The sequence below is a fragment of the Lissotriton helveticus genome, chromosome 2_1 (genome assembly GCF_964261635.1).
Source record: "Lissotriton helveticus chromosome 2_1, aLisHel1.1, whole genome shotgun sequence".
Taxonomy (NCBI): domain Eukaryota; kingdom Metazoa; phylum Chordata; class Amphibia; order Caudata; family Salamandridae; genus Lissotriton; species Lissotriton helveticus.
In genome coordinates, this window is record NC_136059.1 from 985,508,792 (window position 1) to 985,528,401 (window position 19,610).

Below are 19,610 nucleotides of genomic sequence, written 5' to 3' on the forward strand. Positions count from 1 at the left end.
AAGCCTCTGAAGCACAAGTTGCTGGTCCTCCAATTTGAGTGCTACTTACTGCACCAAAAATGAACCATATCTGATATATGGCAAAGCTAGCAGCCTATATCTCATGACATGGATGGGAGATTGTCTTGCATGCAGGAGTTTATCATTGACCAAAGGAGACTGCAGTTGCTTGGTAGCCATCTTTTCTAGGAACTTGCTCAAACTGGGATGCCTGTGATACAGTGGTTACAGATCATAGTCCTCCAGATCGATTCTGGGTATAGTTAACAATCATGTCCAGTTGTTACAGTGAAACATGAACATGCACTTCTTCCAGTATCACACTTATGATAGTTTGAATTGTCTCAGAGAAATTGTTTTAAAAAAGAGGAACACACCATCCTGGGGAAATCATACATGCAATCAGTGAGTTTTAACTTCAAAAGGAGCTCTTCCTCTTCATCACTGGAGAGGAGTACATTTGTATTGTGGCAGGGTAGGATTATTCGCAAATGGCTCTGTATAACATCTTGTTTAGCAGTCACAGTTATGTTATCTTGTACAGTAGCAACTGGAGCATTATGAAGTTCTGTGATTTTAGATACATTTAGGTTCCTAGTTTGGGGTATCAGTCGAGTTCTTAAAAAGCGAAGCCACAGCACATTGTTTCTGATTGCCCAAGCTGTGTATGATTGTTATCCAAAGTTGTGATGCTGCCCATTATTGATTTTGTTTATTTATTTCTTTATTTTCCTGAATTGAGATAGAATATACTGATGATAGTAAACCTGCAGTTTACATTAAAACAAAGTGGGTAGAAAAGTAGAACAAGCCATGGTGTACCCGTTTGCCTACCTTGGGAAATCCCAAATATGAAGTTGTTGATTTAACATCTTGTGGAGGACTTTAGCTACTGTGTGTGTCTATATTTCAATTAGGAATAAAAGTGGCGTTTGCATTACAGAAGAAGTTTTATATTGTAATTGAGAGTGGATGGTTCAGGACCCTGCAAATGAGGGAGGAGCCACAACAATCTCATTTGAAGATTCAACGTAGCAATTCGAATTCTGCAAAGCACATTTTTTTTGCAAACCATTTAGTTTTGTCACAGTTCTTGATGCAAAACTGTTTTGCAAAACTGTAGTTGTGGTGTGGATTGTGAAATATGCCCCAAACTTACCTATGTATATTTTGTCCACTCATTTTTGCATCTGTATAGTAAGGATTCAGCAGTTTTTCTGAGGAACATGCATGTATTTTGAGTTATCATTGCTATTCTCTCAAGAACTCTCGGGAACTGCCTACAGCAGGTGGCTGGCTTGAGGGAAATTGCATTTCCCTTCCTTACTATTCTTAAGCAGAGTTTAAGGAAGGGTGGACAATTGTGTACCTTGTGTAGTTGGTGTTAACTTTGATCATCTCAGAAGTTCATGTCTCTCTCCTGATGTTTTATTTTTATCTTCCTTTTGTTACTCACAAAAACAAGGGGCCACAAAAAAGGGGTGTTTCTCATAGAAATAGGTGCTTGCATGTTGTCTACCGACTGGAGTGGGGCGATAAACCAACGGCACAATTTAAAAAGTCCTAGGACAGACAAAGGGATCAGTCCTATTGTAAGTCCAGAGGCCAGATGCACACTAGACAGAGATGAGGGTGTCGCTGCTGGAAGTCAAGTGAGTGGTGTAGATGAGCCTATGCCTCTATGAGTGGAAATATGTTAAGGGTATCTGAAGTGGCTTTGTAAGACCAGCACAACTTGCTAATAGCATTTAACCAGTGATAACTAAATACGGAGGACATGTTTTTTTCATCTACTCTTCGTCTATGTAATTCCTATCCTCAGTTCTGGAAGATGCTGAAGACCTGGTTCTTTAGGCAAGAATGCTTATGTATCTGTTTTAGAACTGTTAGCAGTGGGAAACCCCAGTAGAGTAGTTGTGTGCTTTATACATTGTATTGTATTGATCTGTTTGGAGTTGGGTGAAGAAAGCACCGAAAACCATGCGTTGCTTTTTTTCTCTTTTAATAAGGAAAAGAAAACTTTGACAGATTTTTCATGGAATTGGTGATAAAAGAATCTCAAGTGAACCATTTTTAAAAACCACAACCTGGCAGTTTAAGAGGATCAGTCAGGAGGCGGTACAGTCAAGGAGCTCAGTGCATGTGCATGACACAACTTATGGATAGCCAGCTCTTTTCTACTCTGCTCGATGCACCTTCCGATACCTTAATGATAATGTATCTATCCAGTTCGCAGGGGCTAGAATCAGCTAATAATAGCTCCGAGAGGGTGGAAGAGCCACTGCCACCTCTGACCACTCCTGATATCTCATCCAGATATTTACACTTTATACATTTTTTGCAGCGGACTCTTGCTTCATAAACAATTTTTTTCAGCACCAATGCTCAAACTCCATTTTTCACTGGTCAGAGCATCAGTGCTCCCCACCACCTCGCCACGTCTTGACGCACACCCCAGAGACCTGAGTCAAAAACAGCTTAGTTTATTTTGAGGGGGTCAGTTCACCTCAAATGCCCAGTAACAAGACTTGCAATCTACCATCTAAAGGTATCTCTTTAATTGCAGACAAAGCACGGTCAGTCCTCTAGCAGAATACGAGTATCTCTGGGCCATGTCCCAAGCGTGTGGCAAAAGTCTCCTACCTGCCCACGTCCCTTCAAACACAACTCACTGCCAGCCCTGATAAACCTAAAAAGGGCATGCCCTATTGATAAAATCTGGTATAAACAAGGAGATACTTTGGGGACATTTATCAAGAGACTGGGAATTTTCTTGAACACAGGGACAACCTGAAAGTGGACAGCAACTTGTAAGGTTTGTTGAAAGCACGGGGCATTGGAAAATATGATGGTAACCTTGTATTATTTGCAAGGTGAATTACAAGTAAATCCCCACTCCCCCCCGAAATATTTAATTTTAATGTTAAATTATAAATACTTAGTACCTATAGCAGAACAGTGAATGACATGATGGGAAAGCAGCCTGGCGCAAGAATGGCATGGTTACTTAACGGGTCAGTATATACATTTGAGGGTAAAAAGACGATGGACATTAACGTAAATGAAAGTGTTTAATTCTGTGAGGTGTATTCACATACAGTTTACTTTGGACGCGGTCCAACTGCAGCTTCGAACCCTCGTCCTTCTGCTTCCCAAGTAGGGCTGAGCAGAACCCTGCTGTCCGCAGTGTTTACCGAAGATAAATTGCATTTCTGGAGTGCGGGCCAATTTGGAATTGGACGTATGGAAAATGCCCACCTACCATGTACGTTTCAAGATGCCCAGGAGGCAAAATCTAAACGGAAAAGGTGACAGGGCAGGTATTTTCCATTTACCGTGACGAAAGCATGAGTCAGTTAAAGAGGACAAAACTAAAATGTCAACACCTTTGCTGTACGTGCAAGTGAGAAAAAGACCAATTTACTCAGGAATCTTCGAATATTCTGCATTGTTAGAAAATCCTTATATGAATAAATAATGGCGCTGCTGAGAGGTTCCTTGGTGGCCACCGTTGCTGATTTCACCCTTAAAATAAGCCTTTCAGACCCAACTTTCTTTAATCGTTTAAATGTTCAATGCACCATTGTTTCTATTTTTTTTGCTGACACTTGTGCCTGCTTCGTGAAGCGCTGTGTTCAAAAGTCGGAAAAGTATTGTACTAGGTATCACTCTATGTCTGTAGTTGATTTCTGGCTTGTTGGTGATTTACAGATAGTCAGGAGTACAGCACAAATGCTACAAGAGTGTTTCACATTTTACCGTCTGTGGAAAGGTGCATTTGCACATTTCAGACCAGATTCAAAAAGGTAGTTTACACCTTTTGAGTAATTTACACTTTTGAATAAGATTACTACTTTTGGCTTTTAACAAAATCTGAGTGTAAATCAGTGGTAACCAGCATGACTTGCGGGTGGCACGGCAGGGGTGGTTTGGGGTGGGGGGTCGGAAGGACAGGAAGAGCAGCCAGGCTCCCCTGACCAATCACAGTGCTGCAGTTCAGTGCTGTGATTGGTTTTAAGCGTCCTGGTTTGACGCTCAACAAGGGAATGGGAGGCACGTTCTTCATGCAAGCTGTAATGCAGCCTTCCTGGAGAACAGGGAAAGTGTGCATGACTTTTTTGGGCAGCACGGGAGAGCTGAACAACCTGTCATTGCGCACTTAGGAGTGGGCAACCCACTCCTCCCCTGTCCTGCTCCGAGATCAGAGCAGCCCGCCCACCCGCATAGGGAACATAAAATGATGATAACTCAAATTTATTATAATTTTACATTTGCTTTACTTTGCACTGCTCAAAAGCAGTGGGCGACGCTTCTTCTCTATAGCAGAGGAGCCGCCACCGGTGAAAATTACTACAAAAAAAAGAATAGTATGTCCAGCACCACTCATGGCCAACTACTGGTACTGCAGTACCCTCTCGTTGAAAATAATGGAGGTAGGGGATTAAACTAAAACCCCGTAGGAGATCATGCTAATTAAAGATAATTTATTTAAAATAGTAAAAATGTAAATAATTATAATTTAACGCTAAAAATATACAACAAATATTACATATTTATCACTTTTAAAAAATATTTTAAAAACCTATTTTCAATTTAAAAATGAATGTAACAATAATTTTTATTATAACATAAGTAAATTAATTTGAATTAATTCTATACATAACTTTTAATAATTATTAATGCATAGTAAAATATTTTGTTTCTTTAAATGGGAATTTATTTTTAATGTAAAATTCTGAAAAATGTTGATCTACTTTTAAAAAACTTATATAACATGCATTTACATTAATGGTGAAGCACAGACAAATGTAAATATATTATTTAACTTGAAAATTAATATTGAAAGCATTTTATATTAAATATTAGTATTAACTCCCACTCGGATTTTGTGAATAGCTAAAAGTGCAAAGTTAGTCAAAAATGGAAGTCCCCTTTGTGAATTAGGCCCTGTCATTTTTTTCTCCACAAAGAAAATATTCTATTGTAATGGGAAACCCCTTGGCCTACACTACCATAAAAAGTGAGATGTACCTTTTAATTTCCAATCCTGGGAAATCACTTAATCCTCCCTTCAACAAGAATAGTTTTGTGTGCATTTGCAAGGTGACAATATTAGAAATGACAACCTAAATGCATGTCACTCAAGTACTCCAGGATGTTTCCGCAAAAACCAGCTTTAAAGGTTTTTACAAATCTAACTCCCTTTTGAGTGAACTTTTAATTTTAATATTTCCACCATTTTGCAAGAATTGGCAAAAACATTAGGTTTGATGTATGTACACTGTGCCACTGAATTTGACAATGCTTGTTACCATACTGGTGAGCGAGCCCCGCATCTGAAAAACGTATGCTAAAGAAAACAAGCGTTGGCATAGCAAATAGGTCTCGCCTTTGGTACCTTATAAGTGTTTAGTTATCCAGCACAATATCCTTGGTGCAACAACATCAAGTGTTGTATAGCTAAACACTTATAAGGTCCCAAAGGCGAGACCTATTGGCTATGCCAATGCTTGTTTTTAATTGAAACTACCTGGTTCGTGCTGAAGACTACAGTGATTGTTTGAGGGACATAATAGCACCAGCTCATGCTAGATAAACATTTTGTTACGCCACTAACTTTTAGCCTTCCTGAACAGCCGCCACCCTGGTGTACAACACGTATAAAGCAAATTGGCAAAATCAATAGCTCTCGCATGATAGGCGAGATCTATTGGCTTTGCCAGGGTTTGTTTCCAACTGTTCTTTCTGCCCGATCAAAAGATTCTCTCAGCAGCACCATTTAAGGGTCATACAAGGGTTTCGGCACTGTGAACAGTTCAATATAAACAAAGTCTAAGTTGTGTCACACCAATTCATTGAAAGCATTATTGATTTGGATAATGAGAACTAGCTATAATGACGACAGAAAAAAACCTATAGCTGTATCAGTTATTCCCAAGCAAAATAAAAACAGGACTAACAACTTCGGCGAGGGACTACAGAAATGAATCGACATAGAAAAGGAGACAACTTGGAAGTCGGCCATCCTAGAGGAACTAGACAATCTTGTGTCATAATGCCGAGTGTGCGATTGCCATCTTGGAGTGGAGGTACTTTCCCCAAACTCACCAACAAATAACTGTTGTATTTCCTTAAATGGATACACATTTCTATAGATTACTGACAATGGAAGAAATCGAATTATCTTAATTGATTCACTCCACCATCATGTGGCCCCAAAGTTGTACACAGGTTCAGGGGCACTCTTCGTGGTTAATTTCCTCTGACTGGAATGCACAGTGGGCGTACCTAATTTGTATTGTATGGTATTAGTGTTACAATACCTAATTTGGTCTATTTTGTGAAAACAACTTGTTGGCGTTTCCTGTTTCTTATTATCCAAGAAGAGCATTTGTAACAAACGCAGAGATTGTGAATTCACAACAGGGAACTCCACCTCCTATGATGCACTCTTGTTTTGATGTAGAAACTCTCATCCGCAGCATTGGGCTCTTTAAACTGAAACTGACATGGAGTTGACCTGGAATAGGCACATCAGAGCCGAGCTGCAGAGGAGGGACAGGAACCAGAAGGAGGGCTTCGAGGGGCTGCTGGAGACATGTAACTAAATCCCACTTACTGCGCCACGAGGGTTACTGAAAGTATTGTGGGAAAGTTAGTTGTTACTGGAGATATGTAAACGTTGGCTTCCGATCCAGCTGTGTTCTGGCAGATATTAAGGTATGTTTGGAAATCGGGTGCCCACGGCAGGCTGCGGAAATGTGAACCCCCTGTCCAGCTTGGTTAAGTAAATCATGCTAGAAAGCAAAACCAGGGGATGTTTGAGACTACTAACCCCCTCCACGCTGTAATGTGGGATGTCTGAGGCATGCTGGGAATTTGAGAATGAGCGTTATTGGTATGTTTGTAGACCGTATAAAAATGTTCATAGTGTGATCCTTTAGCAAAAGGTGTGTGTGCTGGGGGGAGTGGTGTCGGTATGAGCTAAGTTGCTTCCGCAAGTGAATCTCCTGACGTGCACGCGTTGCCATTGAAGGCATTGGAACACGTGCAGGTGTTGGCTGAAAAGCCAAAGCGATCCCAAAAGGTATTTTTGACTTTGTAGCGCATGCGCGCTGCATAGTTGAGACCTAAAAAGGATGGTTTTATTTTCTGTAGCATCCATTTCTCATATGCTTCTGTCAGTGTTTGCTCCTAAAGTGTTGCTGCACTGCTGTCTGTCTGATTATAAACATGGTTGCAATCTTGGAATGGTAAACCAATAATAGTGTATGTAGAATATGAATATCATTCCTACTTAGTCAACATGTTTATTATCGATCAGTCAGAGGGTTCCACAGCAAAGGGGAGTGAGCCCTGACAAAAACATCTTTTAAATTGATCCTACAGAAGATAAAACAACCCTTTTTAGGTCGAGCTTGGGCAGCGCTGGCGCTGCTCTGCGAGGCGTGCTGTACTGAAGTAGGGACTTTAAGCTCCTCCCATGTCCCCCCCCATCTTTTCAATTGGTTCCTGTTACCACCCTTATGGAATCGTTGCTTTTCATTCCTGAATAGGCTTGTTAGTCCTTCGTTGGTACTGCCTTGTCTGCATTTGTAACCTCCCATAACGACTGGACCTTTTACTTGTCTTGTTACACGGTCTGCTTTATCTTGGCTGTGAGTGCTATTTTGTTCAATGATTTGCCCCTATACCACCCAGTATGTTGCAGCACACCGCTCGCTTTTATTTTAATTACTAATGGGGTTCCGCTTTAACTATAGCGGCCACGTTTCTTACTTTTTTTATTTAAGCATCGCTGTGCCCTTTAAATATAGCAGCCGCGCTTATTTATTTTTGTTTACTAGCGACCATGCAGTTCTTTCACATTAATGGAGGCTGTGCCCCTTTCTTTAGACAAGCCGCGTTTAAAGAAAAGTATGCGATCGCTATTAAAGTGAAAGGGCGGCATGGGGTGCTTTTACAAAAAGAAAGCATTTGTCAGCTTGACAAACAGATGCTTTTTTTTGTCAAAGCCCCCAGGCCGCAGTTTCACTTTAATGTCGTCCAAACCCCTTTCTTTAGACTTGTCTTGTCTAAAGAAAGGGGCGCGGCCGCTGTTAACGTAAAAGCGCAGCATGAGGCACTTTGACACAAACAATATTTGCAATGCAATAGGTCTCGCATTTGCAAGAGTTTAAGCTATGGCTTTGTAAATGCCAATAGCTCAAACTCTCGTGAATACAAGACCTGTTGCATTGCAAATGTTTGTTAGGGTTTGACTACAGGTGGCTCGAGCTGTCTCTAGGGAGATCTACTGTTTTCAATACATAACATTAATTTACTGTGGACTTTAGGGTAGCCAATTTCTCATGACTGGATGACTTTGCTGTCTATCTCAGTTATTTCTTCTTGATACAATAGCTTTCCTCCCTATTTGTTTGTTTGTGGTGCCCAGGAGCATTTCAGTCTCACAGTATTCTGATTGGATGAGTTCTATCCTTCCACTGCATCCTTGAGGGGACACTTTTTGTTTTATTTTCAGCATTCCAATGGATGGCATGTGTTATCTTGCTTTCCTCCCCCATTTTCCTGTCATTTCCCTTTCAATCCCACTTACCCTTCTCTCCAATTTCCTCTACCATGCTCCCTAACCCACTTCCATGTAAATATATATATTTATAAGGGTCCAGCAGCTGCAAATTGCTGCCATGCTGCTAACATGCTTTTTGCGCATAAAGCCACTTAGTTTTTCATCTTTTTGACATTTATCATTTACCATTCTTACATTGTAATTCGTGTCCATCAGTGACCTGTAAAATAATCCCTCTGAAGGACACGCATAACAGTTCATAGACAAACTGTGATGCCAAAATTCTCCTGTGGGCTTGATCTAAGATGTGATTGTCAGTGTTGCAAGCCAATCTCTGAAGGATTCTAGACAAAAGAAGGCAATGGCTGAAGGAGGTCGATATAAAGCCCCTTACAGTCATTATAGAATACAATATATTTGACATAAATGAATTGCACAAGCTTCATTCCAGGTCAACCTTAAAAGGCATGAATATCTCCTAATTTATACCCCATTGGTTCACTAATTATTACAGCCACATTAACATTGGCATCTATGAAAATTTAATGTATTTTCTCGCAAAAGGTTTCTCCAGCTTTATTGTAACAATACTGATTCTAAAACGTTTTTAATATCTGCGGATTGTAGGTGTAAATGGCTACTCATTTAACAAATATAAAATCATTTAGAATACCTGAGAGTATTGTACTTATCTAGTAGGAAACCTTTCTGCTATAACTGCTGCATTGAAATTACTTCACTGTGAATTGATTTCATGTCAATGATATTTGACTAATAGAATGTCTGTGGTCATTCAGTTTTTGGCTAATTGATGCCCTTGGTTTGGCATCGTTTTATATGCTATGTTTATATTATGTAGCGAATTAATGCCACAAAATGACCTCTTACAAGACATAATTTGGCCGAATGTTAAGGCCACTTGAATATGACTTGACTGTCTTGTTGCTCTTATGCAGTGGCTAATCCATTGTTCAGGATCTTCTTGAACTGAAAATGGTCAGTCATAGAACAAAAGGATCCAGTTCACAAATGTTTGTTAATCATAACCTAAGGGTATGTTTTAAGACCGACCTCAGTAGCACACAGGCTTGATACAATGACCAAGTTAGTCCTGGTCAGAAGTTTTACCTTCGGACTTAGGGCCTGATTACGACTTTTGGCGGAGGGGGAGCAGGTGGCACGCCACTGCCTTGCTCCTGCACCACCAAGAGTCGCTGCTGCATGCCTGCCAGATTCCAATTAGTTTTGTAGTCTGGCGGACGGGCAGCATGGCCGTCCCTCAGCAGTGCTGTGTAAAGGCTCATTGTTAAACAGCACCGCTGCGGAATGCACCATGTTGTACATTCCTTCTCGTGCAGGAACTCGGGGGCAAAACTACAGGGGGGCACAGCATGTGCCCCCCTGCATGCACCGTGCACAGGGGTGAGAGCTAGCCCTGTAGGACCGCCTTTCTTTTTTCACCGCCAGCAGTTAAATGGAGGAAGAACTTCCATGTAACTGCTGGCTGTGAGAAAAGTTGTAATATGCTTGCCGGTGCCTCGGAGCACCGCCAAGCATATTGCAGCCCTCAGACCACTGCGGGACTGCCAGGAAATGCGCATCACTGCAAGTTGTGGCAGTGCAATGGCGGTCTGACCACCAAAGTCATAATAGGGCAGTTGTACCACTGGTAGCTGGACAGCCACAGCCACGCCATCACAAGTGTGGGAGTCCTCAGTCCGACAGACTTGTAACCAGTCCTTTAGTCTTTGAAATGGAAGTTGAATATCCTCTGCGGGTCAAGGCATTAGATTGTGACCAAGCTGGATAGCCGTGGGAACATGTGCAGGTGAATCTGTTCATTTTTGGTGGGAAAGCTCTGACCTGTAGAAATTCAGAACTTGTGCCCAATGAACTCCTTCACTGGCAGGGTATTTCTGGTGAAGAGTTCTACCTTTAGACTTAGTCACTTCTTTAGAGCTCGGATTCCTACAGCGGAGTACGCCTGAAAGGTGTAGCCAAACAGGACTCCACAAGGCTGAATGCCTTTACTGTAGAGTTCCCCTGAACTAGATTTGCTGCAGTGGAAAAGCACTGAGCAATCTGAATCTTTGGTACAGCGGCAACATACCTTAGTTGGATTGACTTGTTGGATTGGTCCTGGTCTTCTGTTGGTTCTCCAGGCAAAAATCCTTTAAAAATGTTCTATATCCCAGGTTTTAGGGTTACGCAGGAGGAGTACGCTCTAACACTTATGAAATGTCCCAGGGCCTTAGGGACACCACTCCGGGGTCAGAGCTAACTCCAGTAGATGTCACTAGGGTCCAGGGCAAGTCCAGTTGTAACTCTTCAGCTGGACACTCTCTGAAAAGTGGGCTTCTGGTAGCTTTTGTCTCCCAGAAGCTTAACAGGAGGTCAGCAAACTAACCCTTGAAGTCCTCTTTTCAGTCCTGGGTACAAGTGGGAGCAGGTCAAGCTCTTAGAGTTCCCCTTGCATGTCACGACAGCAAGCACAGTCCTTCTGTCTAACACAAGTTTAGAGATGTTATGTAGAGGGTACAAGTGGTGCAACATTTATGGCCAGCGACAGCCTGTGTGTGGGTGGGGGAAACTCCTGGCCACTCCCTAACCAATGGGGTAAAAGTTCCCAGGGTTTATCATTCCCACTGTTGCAGCACGTTCTGTGTGTTTCACTGTGAACTATCCCACAGTGCCTCTCTCTACCTAAACCCAACACAACAGAACTTTTCTTCCCTGCACAGAGTTCCCTGTGCCCACCCAGAGATGTGGCTATGGTAATGGACAACCCCTCCCTTATGGTCACTCCAAACCAAATCTGGGGTAGCTCTCCCTCCCACTGGTATTGTAGACAAGCTGGCTATGAAGACAAAAGACAAAATAGAGCCAGACCCAGGTGTGAGTTGCATCTGCCATTGACAGTAGACATTCTCTGAATTTAATTAAGTTCATGGGCACAGCCCAGATGGCCATCTGTCTGGGGAAGGTTAACCCCTCTCTATTTATCTCACTTCTAGGAGCCACTTCACATTAAATCAAGGAGCCAGTCCTTTCCAGAGTGATAGTGAACACTGGCAGAAAAGCATCATTGGCTCAAGCAGAAAAATAACAACTTTCTAAAAGTGTAATTTTCAAAATAATAATATAAAATCTGGTCTTGTCATGAAGTGGAATTTTAAATTACTGATAAAAGAGCCCTCGAACCATTTTTTTTAGCTGCTCCCAAATTGAAGTTAAGCATTCTACGGTGTTATACTGTAACCCTGTGCTTTCCTATGGGAGAGGCAACCTTCCCACACTGAGAAATGACTTCAGAGGTCTTCCACTGCCAGGTTATGTATAACATAAAATATACATGTCTTATGTTTTCTTAATACCATGCACCGTGCTCTATGGTCTTTTAGGGCCTATCCAATGAAGGTTTAATCCTGTAAAAAGGGTTATATGTGGGGGCGAATTGGCAGTTTTAAAGCTGCATACCCAGGCTGATGAAGGAGGCTTCATGAAATGTTTTGCATTGTCAGTTTAGTGGTGGCCCAAAATTGCTGCAGTCCACTGGTGGCATTTAGTTTACTGGCCCAGGGTACACTTTTGTTCATATGCTAAGGACTTACAGGCTAGTTAAATATGCTAATCAGGACTATAGCCAATTCAACATTGTTGTTGCAGGAAAGCAATTCCAATTCACTTGTGTCAGCTGCAACTGTTGTGGTACAATTTTGATGGCATGAGTTGCTAGGCCCTGGATGTGCTCTGCCCTTGGAGTTCTGCATATCTCATGAATGTGTGTTGTACACCTTATTTTGCTTACTGTTCTTTGTGAGCGAGCTAGCTTCTCATTCGCTAAAACATCCCCGACGATGGCAACTTCTTTAGCAAAGCTCTACAAATCATGTTGTTTGCTTGGGCTTATAGCACAGACTTTCATCCGAGAAGCAGCAGTAAAGGGAACACGGGAGGCCTCACTTGTCAGTGCAGCAGTCTGTAGATTTAAACTTGCCAATTCTTTAAACTAAACATCAAGTGGGCTTTTGCTCCACCCTAAGGAATAGTCATCTCTCTCCTCATTCCATTGGGTGTTTGGTGTATTAGTGCCCTTTCCAGGAAGTGCATGTGGAACTACTTTGCATCTGAAAAGTACACTCAATCTCTCTCGCTGGTTGTCGCATTCAATTCTTTATTTATTTTATGTATTCTATACCAAAAAACAGTCTTTTTTTGTACTTTTTCCAGCGCTTTTGCAATTCCAGTCAGGCTGGCTACAATGTGATAAACAGCATTCATGCATGAAATGCATATAAATAGCATTTGTGAATGCCTGTGTTTTCATGCATTGACACATTAAAACCAGGCCTCTTGGCTTTGCCAATACTTGCTGGGGCTTCTTGAGCATGGGTTGCTGTACGTAGAACAGTATGGTATCCAAGGCCATGCTGATGCTGAGATGGAATCACAGGGACCGGGATGGTGTATGAGGCTGAGGTAGTGTAAATAGCACAGTGCCTGACGCTACATAGTTGATTTTTACATTGACTATATCTACGGTTCAAGACACGGGCGGATAAAGTAATTTGACAACAGTCACATATATTTTTGTGTTCTCACCGGGATTAGAACCCAGGTCCACCTGGTTCCACAATCGGTACCTTTGTCACTAGACCACATCCCCTCCCAGAAGCCTAAGAAATGCATAGACTTGAGCAAGTTACATAATGGTGAGTGGGCCATGGAATACAATGGACAAAGCCTTAGCATGTCCAGACATCCTTAGCCAATTGAAATCATATGACGTCCTTGGCATCAAAAACATACCTGCCCTCCACTGAGCGCATTAACATTCCTTCAGCTTTCTTAGAAAAGAGTCAGTGTTCTGCTGTCTAAATCCAGTGGATTGTTTTCCCTTTGGCTAATGGGAACTTTGCGTTCCCGTTAGGCATTTGCTCCCTCGCTATGACATACTTTCTATGGAAAAGTAGTGTAAAAACTACTCCGATAATGCGATGGGCATTATTTATCCAAAACCAAAGACCCATGACAAGTCCTAGCTTTTGCTAAATCCTTTAAGCCAAAGCAACTTGAGTGTATGCAGCATTTCATAAGAGTGTTTATTGAGGAATGGCCGTAGCGCAGTTCCCCTTTCTAGTAATCGGCATTGGTATAGCATCAGTAGAGGACTAATGCTATATATTAGTAAAATTAGTACACACAGTCGCGGCTGGTGTCGGGGCAAAGTGGTGAGGAAGGGGACACAAAACAAAAAAAGCAACAACAAAAAAAAACTTACCTGAATGCCCACCACATTGCCACTCTTCTGGCTCCACTGCAGGCCCAGGCTCCCAGACTGTCATACGACCAATCCTAACGTCACTCTCATGCATGAGAGCAGCGTCAGGATTTGCATGAGCAGCCTGGATTTGCGCTACCAGAGAAACTGGGACCCTGTGACTGCTGTCTCAAACCCGGCAACACAGCTTGGGTGGAGATGGCTTCAGTGCGCATGGCAGTCCTGAGACAGCTGGCAAAACCTACATGCGCACTAATAGCAGTGCACCTACCACTCCCACTATTGCCTGTCATCTCCATGGTCCACTCCCTAGACTTGACGATATGGAGGAAAATAGACCTATAATAAATCTGCTTTATTATTGGGGGGTTTTCCAAGTTTTTCAGCTGCAGCTGATGGCGGTGGGTGTGGGGGGCGGGGGGCGCGACGCCGCTGAATACAAATAGAAAAGGCTGCGCTGTCATTGCATTGTTCCCAATAGACAATTCGAGGTTTCAGGCCAATTCACAAACACATGGAAGAGTTCGTAAAAGAGTACTCCTGTTGCACATCCCAGACCTATAAATGATTTTATGAATCAGCCAAATTATCTCCTATAAAGTTGATTTTTGATTTTAGTGGCAGACAGTTCTCACATCTCATATATAAGAAGTAGTGTGGATTTAGTGTCAGAACCTGAGTTTAAGGAATACTTTTCAATTTCACCCAGATCCATTGATCATGCAGCTGAATTGCTTGCTTTCGCTTCAGGCATGATGGATGGTTGGCATCTTTGACCTTCACAACGATCTTCAAGGGCAGCACCAGGCAGGGGAAGACTGGGACACCATCAACTGCCCTGGCAAGCTGCAGCCAAATTTAAAAAATGATGCCGCACGATCCATAGCCAAATCTAACCAAGTACATGCCAATATATTCCATTCCTAAACCATGCATAAATTCCCACCAACTCTGCTGGCCACTATCGACTGTAACTCACGTGGAAACAACAGTAAATACAACCAAACACAATGTCCACAGACCATCTTGATTCTGGTCCTTGGTAATCCTACAACTGTAGAAGGTAACCAGAGTTTGAAAGTGCTGTGGTACCATACAAATGAAGGTAATGCGCGATACAAATGGACTTAACATAACATACACCACCATGATATGGCACTACCAGGGTTGGTGCAGAAAGTAGATCTATTTAGCCCCTTTTCTAACAAGCACAGGCCAATCCAACAGGTGTTCTCCGTGGGAACTAATGGCTTTGCCAGTGCCTTTTGGTGAAGCTCTACAACGCTTGGCTATTTCCAGACGCAATGCAGCATCGTAAAAAATAAATAAAGGAATGATGGCGCGAACGCTGCTGGCATATGCGGTATTCCACTGGAGCACCCATGCGTGATGACAAATGCGTGGGCATGAGTCAGAACGCATGCCTATGCCAACAGTATGATGCAGGTTCCATTTTTTATTTACTGATCCAAAATGACAAGATGGCACTTGAATTGTTAAATAAAAAAAATAAACATTATCTTAACATGAAAGTGCAATTTTAAATAAAAAGGCCTGCGGGTGTGGGTAACGGAACAGCAATTGAGATAAGCGGGTGGGAGCAAGGAGGGGAAACTCCTCAAACGAGGGAGAAAGCAACATGAGGGCAGAAGGAGAAAGAGATCAGCAGAGCATGAAGACAGGGGACTGAAGAACACAAAGTGAGGTGAGGGAGCGAAGAACACAAACCACAGGGTTAGAGGGGAGAAACACACAAGAGAGCAAGAATCACAGAAAAGTGGCAGCAACTCGGAGTAGGGAGAAGCGCATGAGGGTGAGACCAACACAAAGGGTGGGACCTAGGCAGAAGCCCACAAGAGAGAAACCGAGATCCAGGGGTGGGGGATATTTTAGGGAAACTCACAGGGGAGAGCATGAGAGAGCTGCAAAACACATGCACTCTCATGGAGTGCTTAACCAAAAAGAAAAAAATTCCGTAATATTTAGCAGTGGATTGGCAGAAACCAACCAATCAGAGGGATGGTAAAGAAGTTAGCTCCAGGATAGGAACAAACACAAGATGTACACAGTGGGAAAAGCAAAGTCATTGAGGAAGAAGCAAGTAAATGAGAATGACCAAAAAAAAGCCAAATACTGTAAGCCATGTATGTTCTTTGTAAGCCCCCAGTAGCCATTCTGCAAGCAGACATCTGGGATCGACCTAAAAAGTCTAGCATCTCCATTAGACAAATCCATGCATTTGTCTGCATATTCAGTTTTGTTAATCATAATGATTTCAGTTTAGGAGTTCGCCTCGTGCCCCTTGCCCAGCGGTGCTTACTGTGAACACGACGTGCCTAAAAGCGCCCGGGAACCGTCGGCAGTAGTTGCCGTGTTTGTGGGTGCAAGGTGCTGCAGTCCCGAAGGTCTCACGCACAGTCCGCTTCAGCAGAATTTTATTTTTTGACTTGCTAATAAGGTATTTACATATTTTCTCTTCTGAGGGAATGAATGCCTTGGTGGGGGGAAGAGCGCTTGCAACGAGGCGGCTCTAAACCAGCAGGGATCTTAGGGAAGGTAGGTGAGTTGGCCTGAAGACTTACCGTGCAGTCTGGTCACTACCAGGTCTCGCTCACGATAAGTGAATGTCAAAATAAAGCCAGATTCAGGGGCTTTGTATGTACATCTCTTTTAATATCCTGTGTTAAAAAACAAACGCGCAATGCCGACCTGGTTTGGCGCCTTGAGGAGTGCGAACGAGTACACCCCCTCACACAGCAGGGGCGGCTCTAGGCTCATGGTGGCCCTGGGCAGGGAGTGTAGGTAGGGGGCCCCGGAAGAGTGGGTCCGGGCGGGACGGAGCGCGGAGGCCAGTAAAGAGGAGGGGGGGTCAGGGTGTTTGGAAGTGGAACAGAGCCGGAGGCCGCCAAATCCCTGTCAGGGGTCGCCAGGAAAATATGTATCCATCCTCAGAGGATTATTATATTAAGGATATATATTGGCGTGGGGGCCCCTGGGGTTTCGTGGCCCTGTGCAGGTGCACAGCTTGCACATGCCTAAGGCCGGCCCTGCACGCAGTGGACAAACGAAACTTGAGGGGTCCCCCTGCAAAGCACATGGAGGGTCCCCACTTCGGACTCACCCAGGAACTCTTGGGCCGGGGTACTGTGCGGGCAACCCCCCCCCCCCCCTTCCTGCAGGGGCTTTAATTACTCCACTGCCCTCACGAGTAAAGACTGCCCGGGTGTCAGCTGCCGTGGTCTCGGTGTTTGGGCTTTCTTTTGGTTGCGCATGTCTCGCTTTTGAAGTGGTTTTCTTTTTTTTGTTCTGTATAATTATTTTCTTTTTAGCTCCTTGTTGGTTTTTGTTGACTGAAGTCAAACCATACAGTAGGAGCAGTTTATGAATATGTCTTGACTAACCAGTCAGTCAGTGTGCTGCTGCGCCTGGGCAGAGGCGTTTTAAGGCATGGGCAAAGTGGGCTCTGGCCCAGGGCCCCCAGCCTTTCAGGACCCCTTCCCCCTCATAGAGTCAGCTATGTTCTGCAGAGTCTTGACCTGATTACCTTGAATAATTTTTCAACAGAATGCTGCTCATTGCATTTATTTTTATTGTCTGAGGGTCTATTACAGACATTTTGCAGACAAAATGTGTTTGTTTCATGCAGCATCCATATAAAAGTTTCTTTTAGATCAATACACGACCTCACATATGAGAGATGGGAGGGTGTGACAGAGATTTGCAGTAACATAAGTGAGCTTCTGCTGTATTACAATATTGAAAATATACATCACTATCTCTGAATATCAGATGTACACACATTTAGAATTTGACCAAAGAGTGCATGAAAGAGCTGAAACTGTATCATCAAATCAAAGCTGTTCCGAATACTGGCCCCCAAAATACATTTGGCCCAGGGCCCTCAAAATCCTTAAATTGTCCCTGCGTTGAATGTGGCGCAGTAAAATAACAAAAATGTTAACACAGTCACAAAAACTATACATGCGCAGAGACCGGGGCTGGTGGTCTGTCGACTAGTGCAGCTATTAAAAGGGTTCTGCTTGCACCCCATGGCCACAGGTTCTGAGTCTGGTTGGTCCACTCTGCCTTTCATCCTTGTGAGGTCGATAAAATGAATACCGCTGAGTTGGGTAAAAGTAAACGTATTATTCAGTTCCAGATCAGGCAGGGTGAACGTGTGCTTTAGAAATGCACATCATATGTTCTGGCATAAGTAACATTTGTGATAGTTTGTTAAATGTTTCTATGGAAGTGTAGTGTGGTACGATCCACGGGACGCCTCTGTCCATGTGGCAGGTCAGAAGAGCTTTAATAGCAGAAACACATTCCTGCTACCCAACTTAATGGCTCCCTTGTTTATCGATCCTAGAAGGTTGAAGGGCTCCCTCTTAAGGATGTCAATAGTGAGTGCTTAAGTAAGAGTTATGTAAAAGGTACACGTAAAACCCCTCTATCTGGAATATAAAAGTACAAGCAATATTTGTCCCTAACCATATGTCACTGTGATACATGGAATGGAAAATAATGCAGGAATATGAAAATAAACCGAGAGGAAAGGAGTCTTTTTAGTCGGGCGCCATTAGTGTCACAGCGACACCACTATTTGGAAAAGCTCCACAGTTACTAAATGAGAACCTTGTGTGCTATACCCCTGACTAGACCCTGTACCTACTAGTACCACTGCACTGACTGTCACACATATCTTAAGAAGTGACTTTTTAAACCATTTCCTTGTTCTCTTCTTCACTTCGTGTTCTGCAGCCAGCCACTCTTAGCGCCAAGAACCCCGCTGGTGTGCACATGCACGTCACAAATAACATTTAAGATAACATAACAGCCCTCGTAGCTAAGCCTCTGCTCCCCCTGCCTGAAGCACAGAGGGACCCACCCATTCACTAAGGAAGTAGTACTACAAGGGTTGGGTACTCTTTCACTCTTTTGCGCCGCTGCCCCTGCATATAAGAGCGGGGTGGGGGTAAAAGTGCAAAGAGAACATTTCCCATCCTTTTTGTGCAAACTGTATATGAATATTCCCATTTTACATGCTTGGGGGTCAATTCACAAATGCAGTAAATCTACGTAAAAGAGTCTTACGTGAGTGCTTACATACTCCAAAATACCTTTGTGAATATGCCCCCGAGTCTTGATTATCGCTGCCCTTGAGCTTCGAAGCTCATTCCTACGCGCACTTTAATTTTAGATGGTCTGTGTGTCTGCACTAAACCACGCAAAGCAGAGCTTGTCCGGTCTAATCAACTTAACATCTGAAACGTGGAGCTGGCTGAAGCCACTAAAGAAAATTGCTCTGCATAAAGCTGCCTTGTAGTGAGAACAAGCACTGCCTGTGTGGAGGCCTGCCCTGGAAGTAATCCTCTCTTCCCTCCTTTCAGACAGCATCCTCGGCCATTAGAGGGACCATTCAGCTGGGTATAGGATACACAGTGGGAAACATCACCTCCAAGCCAGACAGAGACGTCCTTATGCAAGATTTCTATGTTGTGGAAAGTGTCTTTTTACCCAGGTAAGTCCAGTTTCTGTCAAGAGTGATGTGATCTGTTATGAGAATTTGTTTTAGGGGGATTTTCCTTGTATGTGCTATATGGTGTTAGGGGTTGTTATGAATGTATATTTTTGTGCATCATTAACAACATGCAGAATGTAGTTTTACACTCGTTTACACATTGATATTGTGCTATTATTTTGTAAACACATTTTCTATGACACGTAGAGGTGTATTTACCAGACACTGCTGAACAA

General features: G+C 43.0%; 1 protein-coding gene across 1 annotated transcript in view; it reads left to right on the forward strand.

Annotated features, from left to right (window-relative positions):
• Positions 1–19,610, forward strand: part of PIP5K1B (phosphatidylinositol-4-phosphate 5-kinase type 1 beta) — a 375,649-nt gene that overhangs the window by 169,950 nt on the left and 186,089 nt on the right. The window contains exon 4 of the mRNA XM_078675735.1: positions 19,244–19,374. Within this exon, the coding sequence (XP_078531861.1) occupies positions 19,244–19,374 (131 nt within the window). The remainder of the gene's footprint in view (positions 1–19,243; positions 19,375–19,610) is intronic.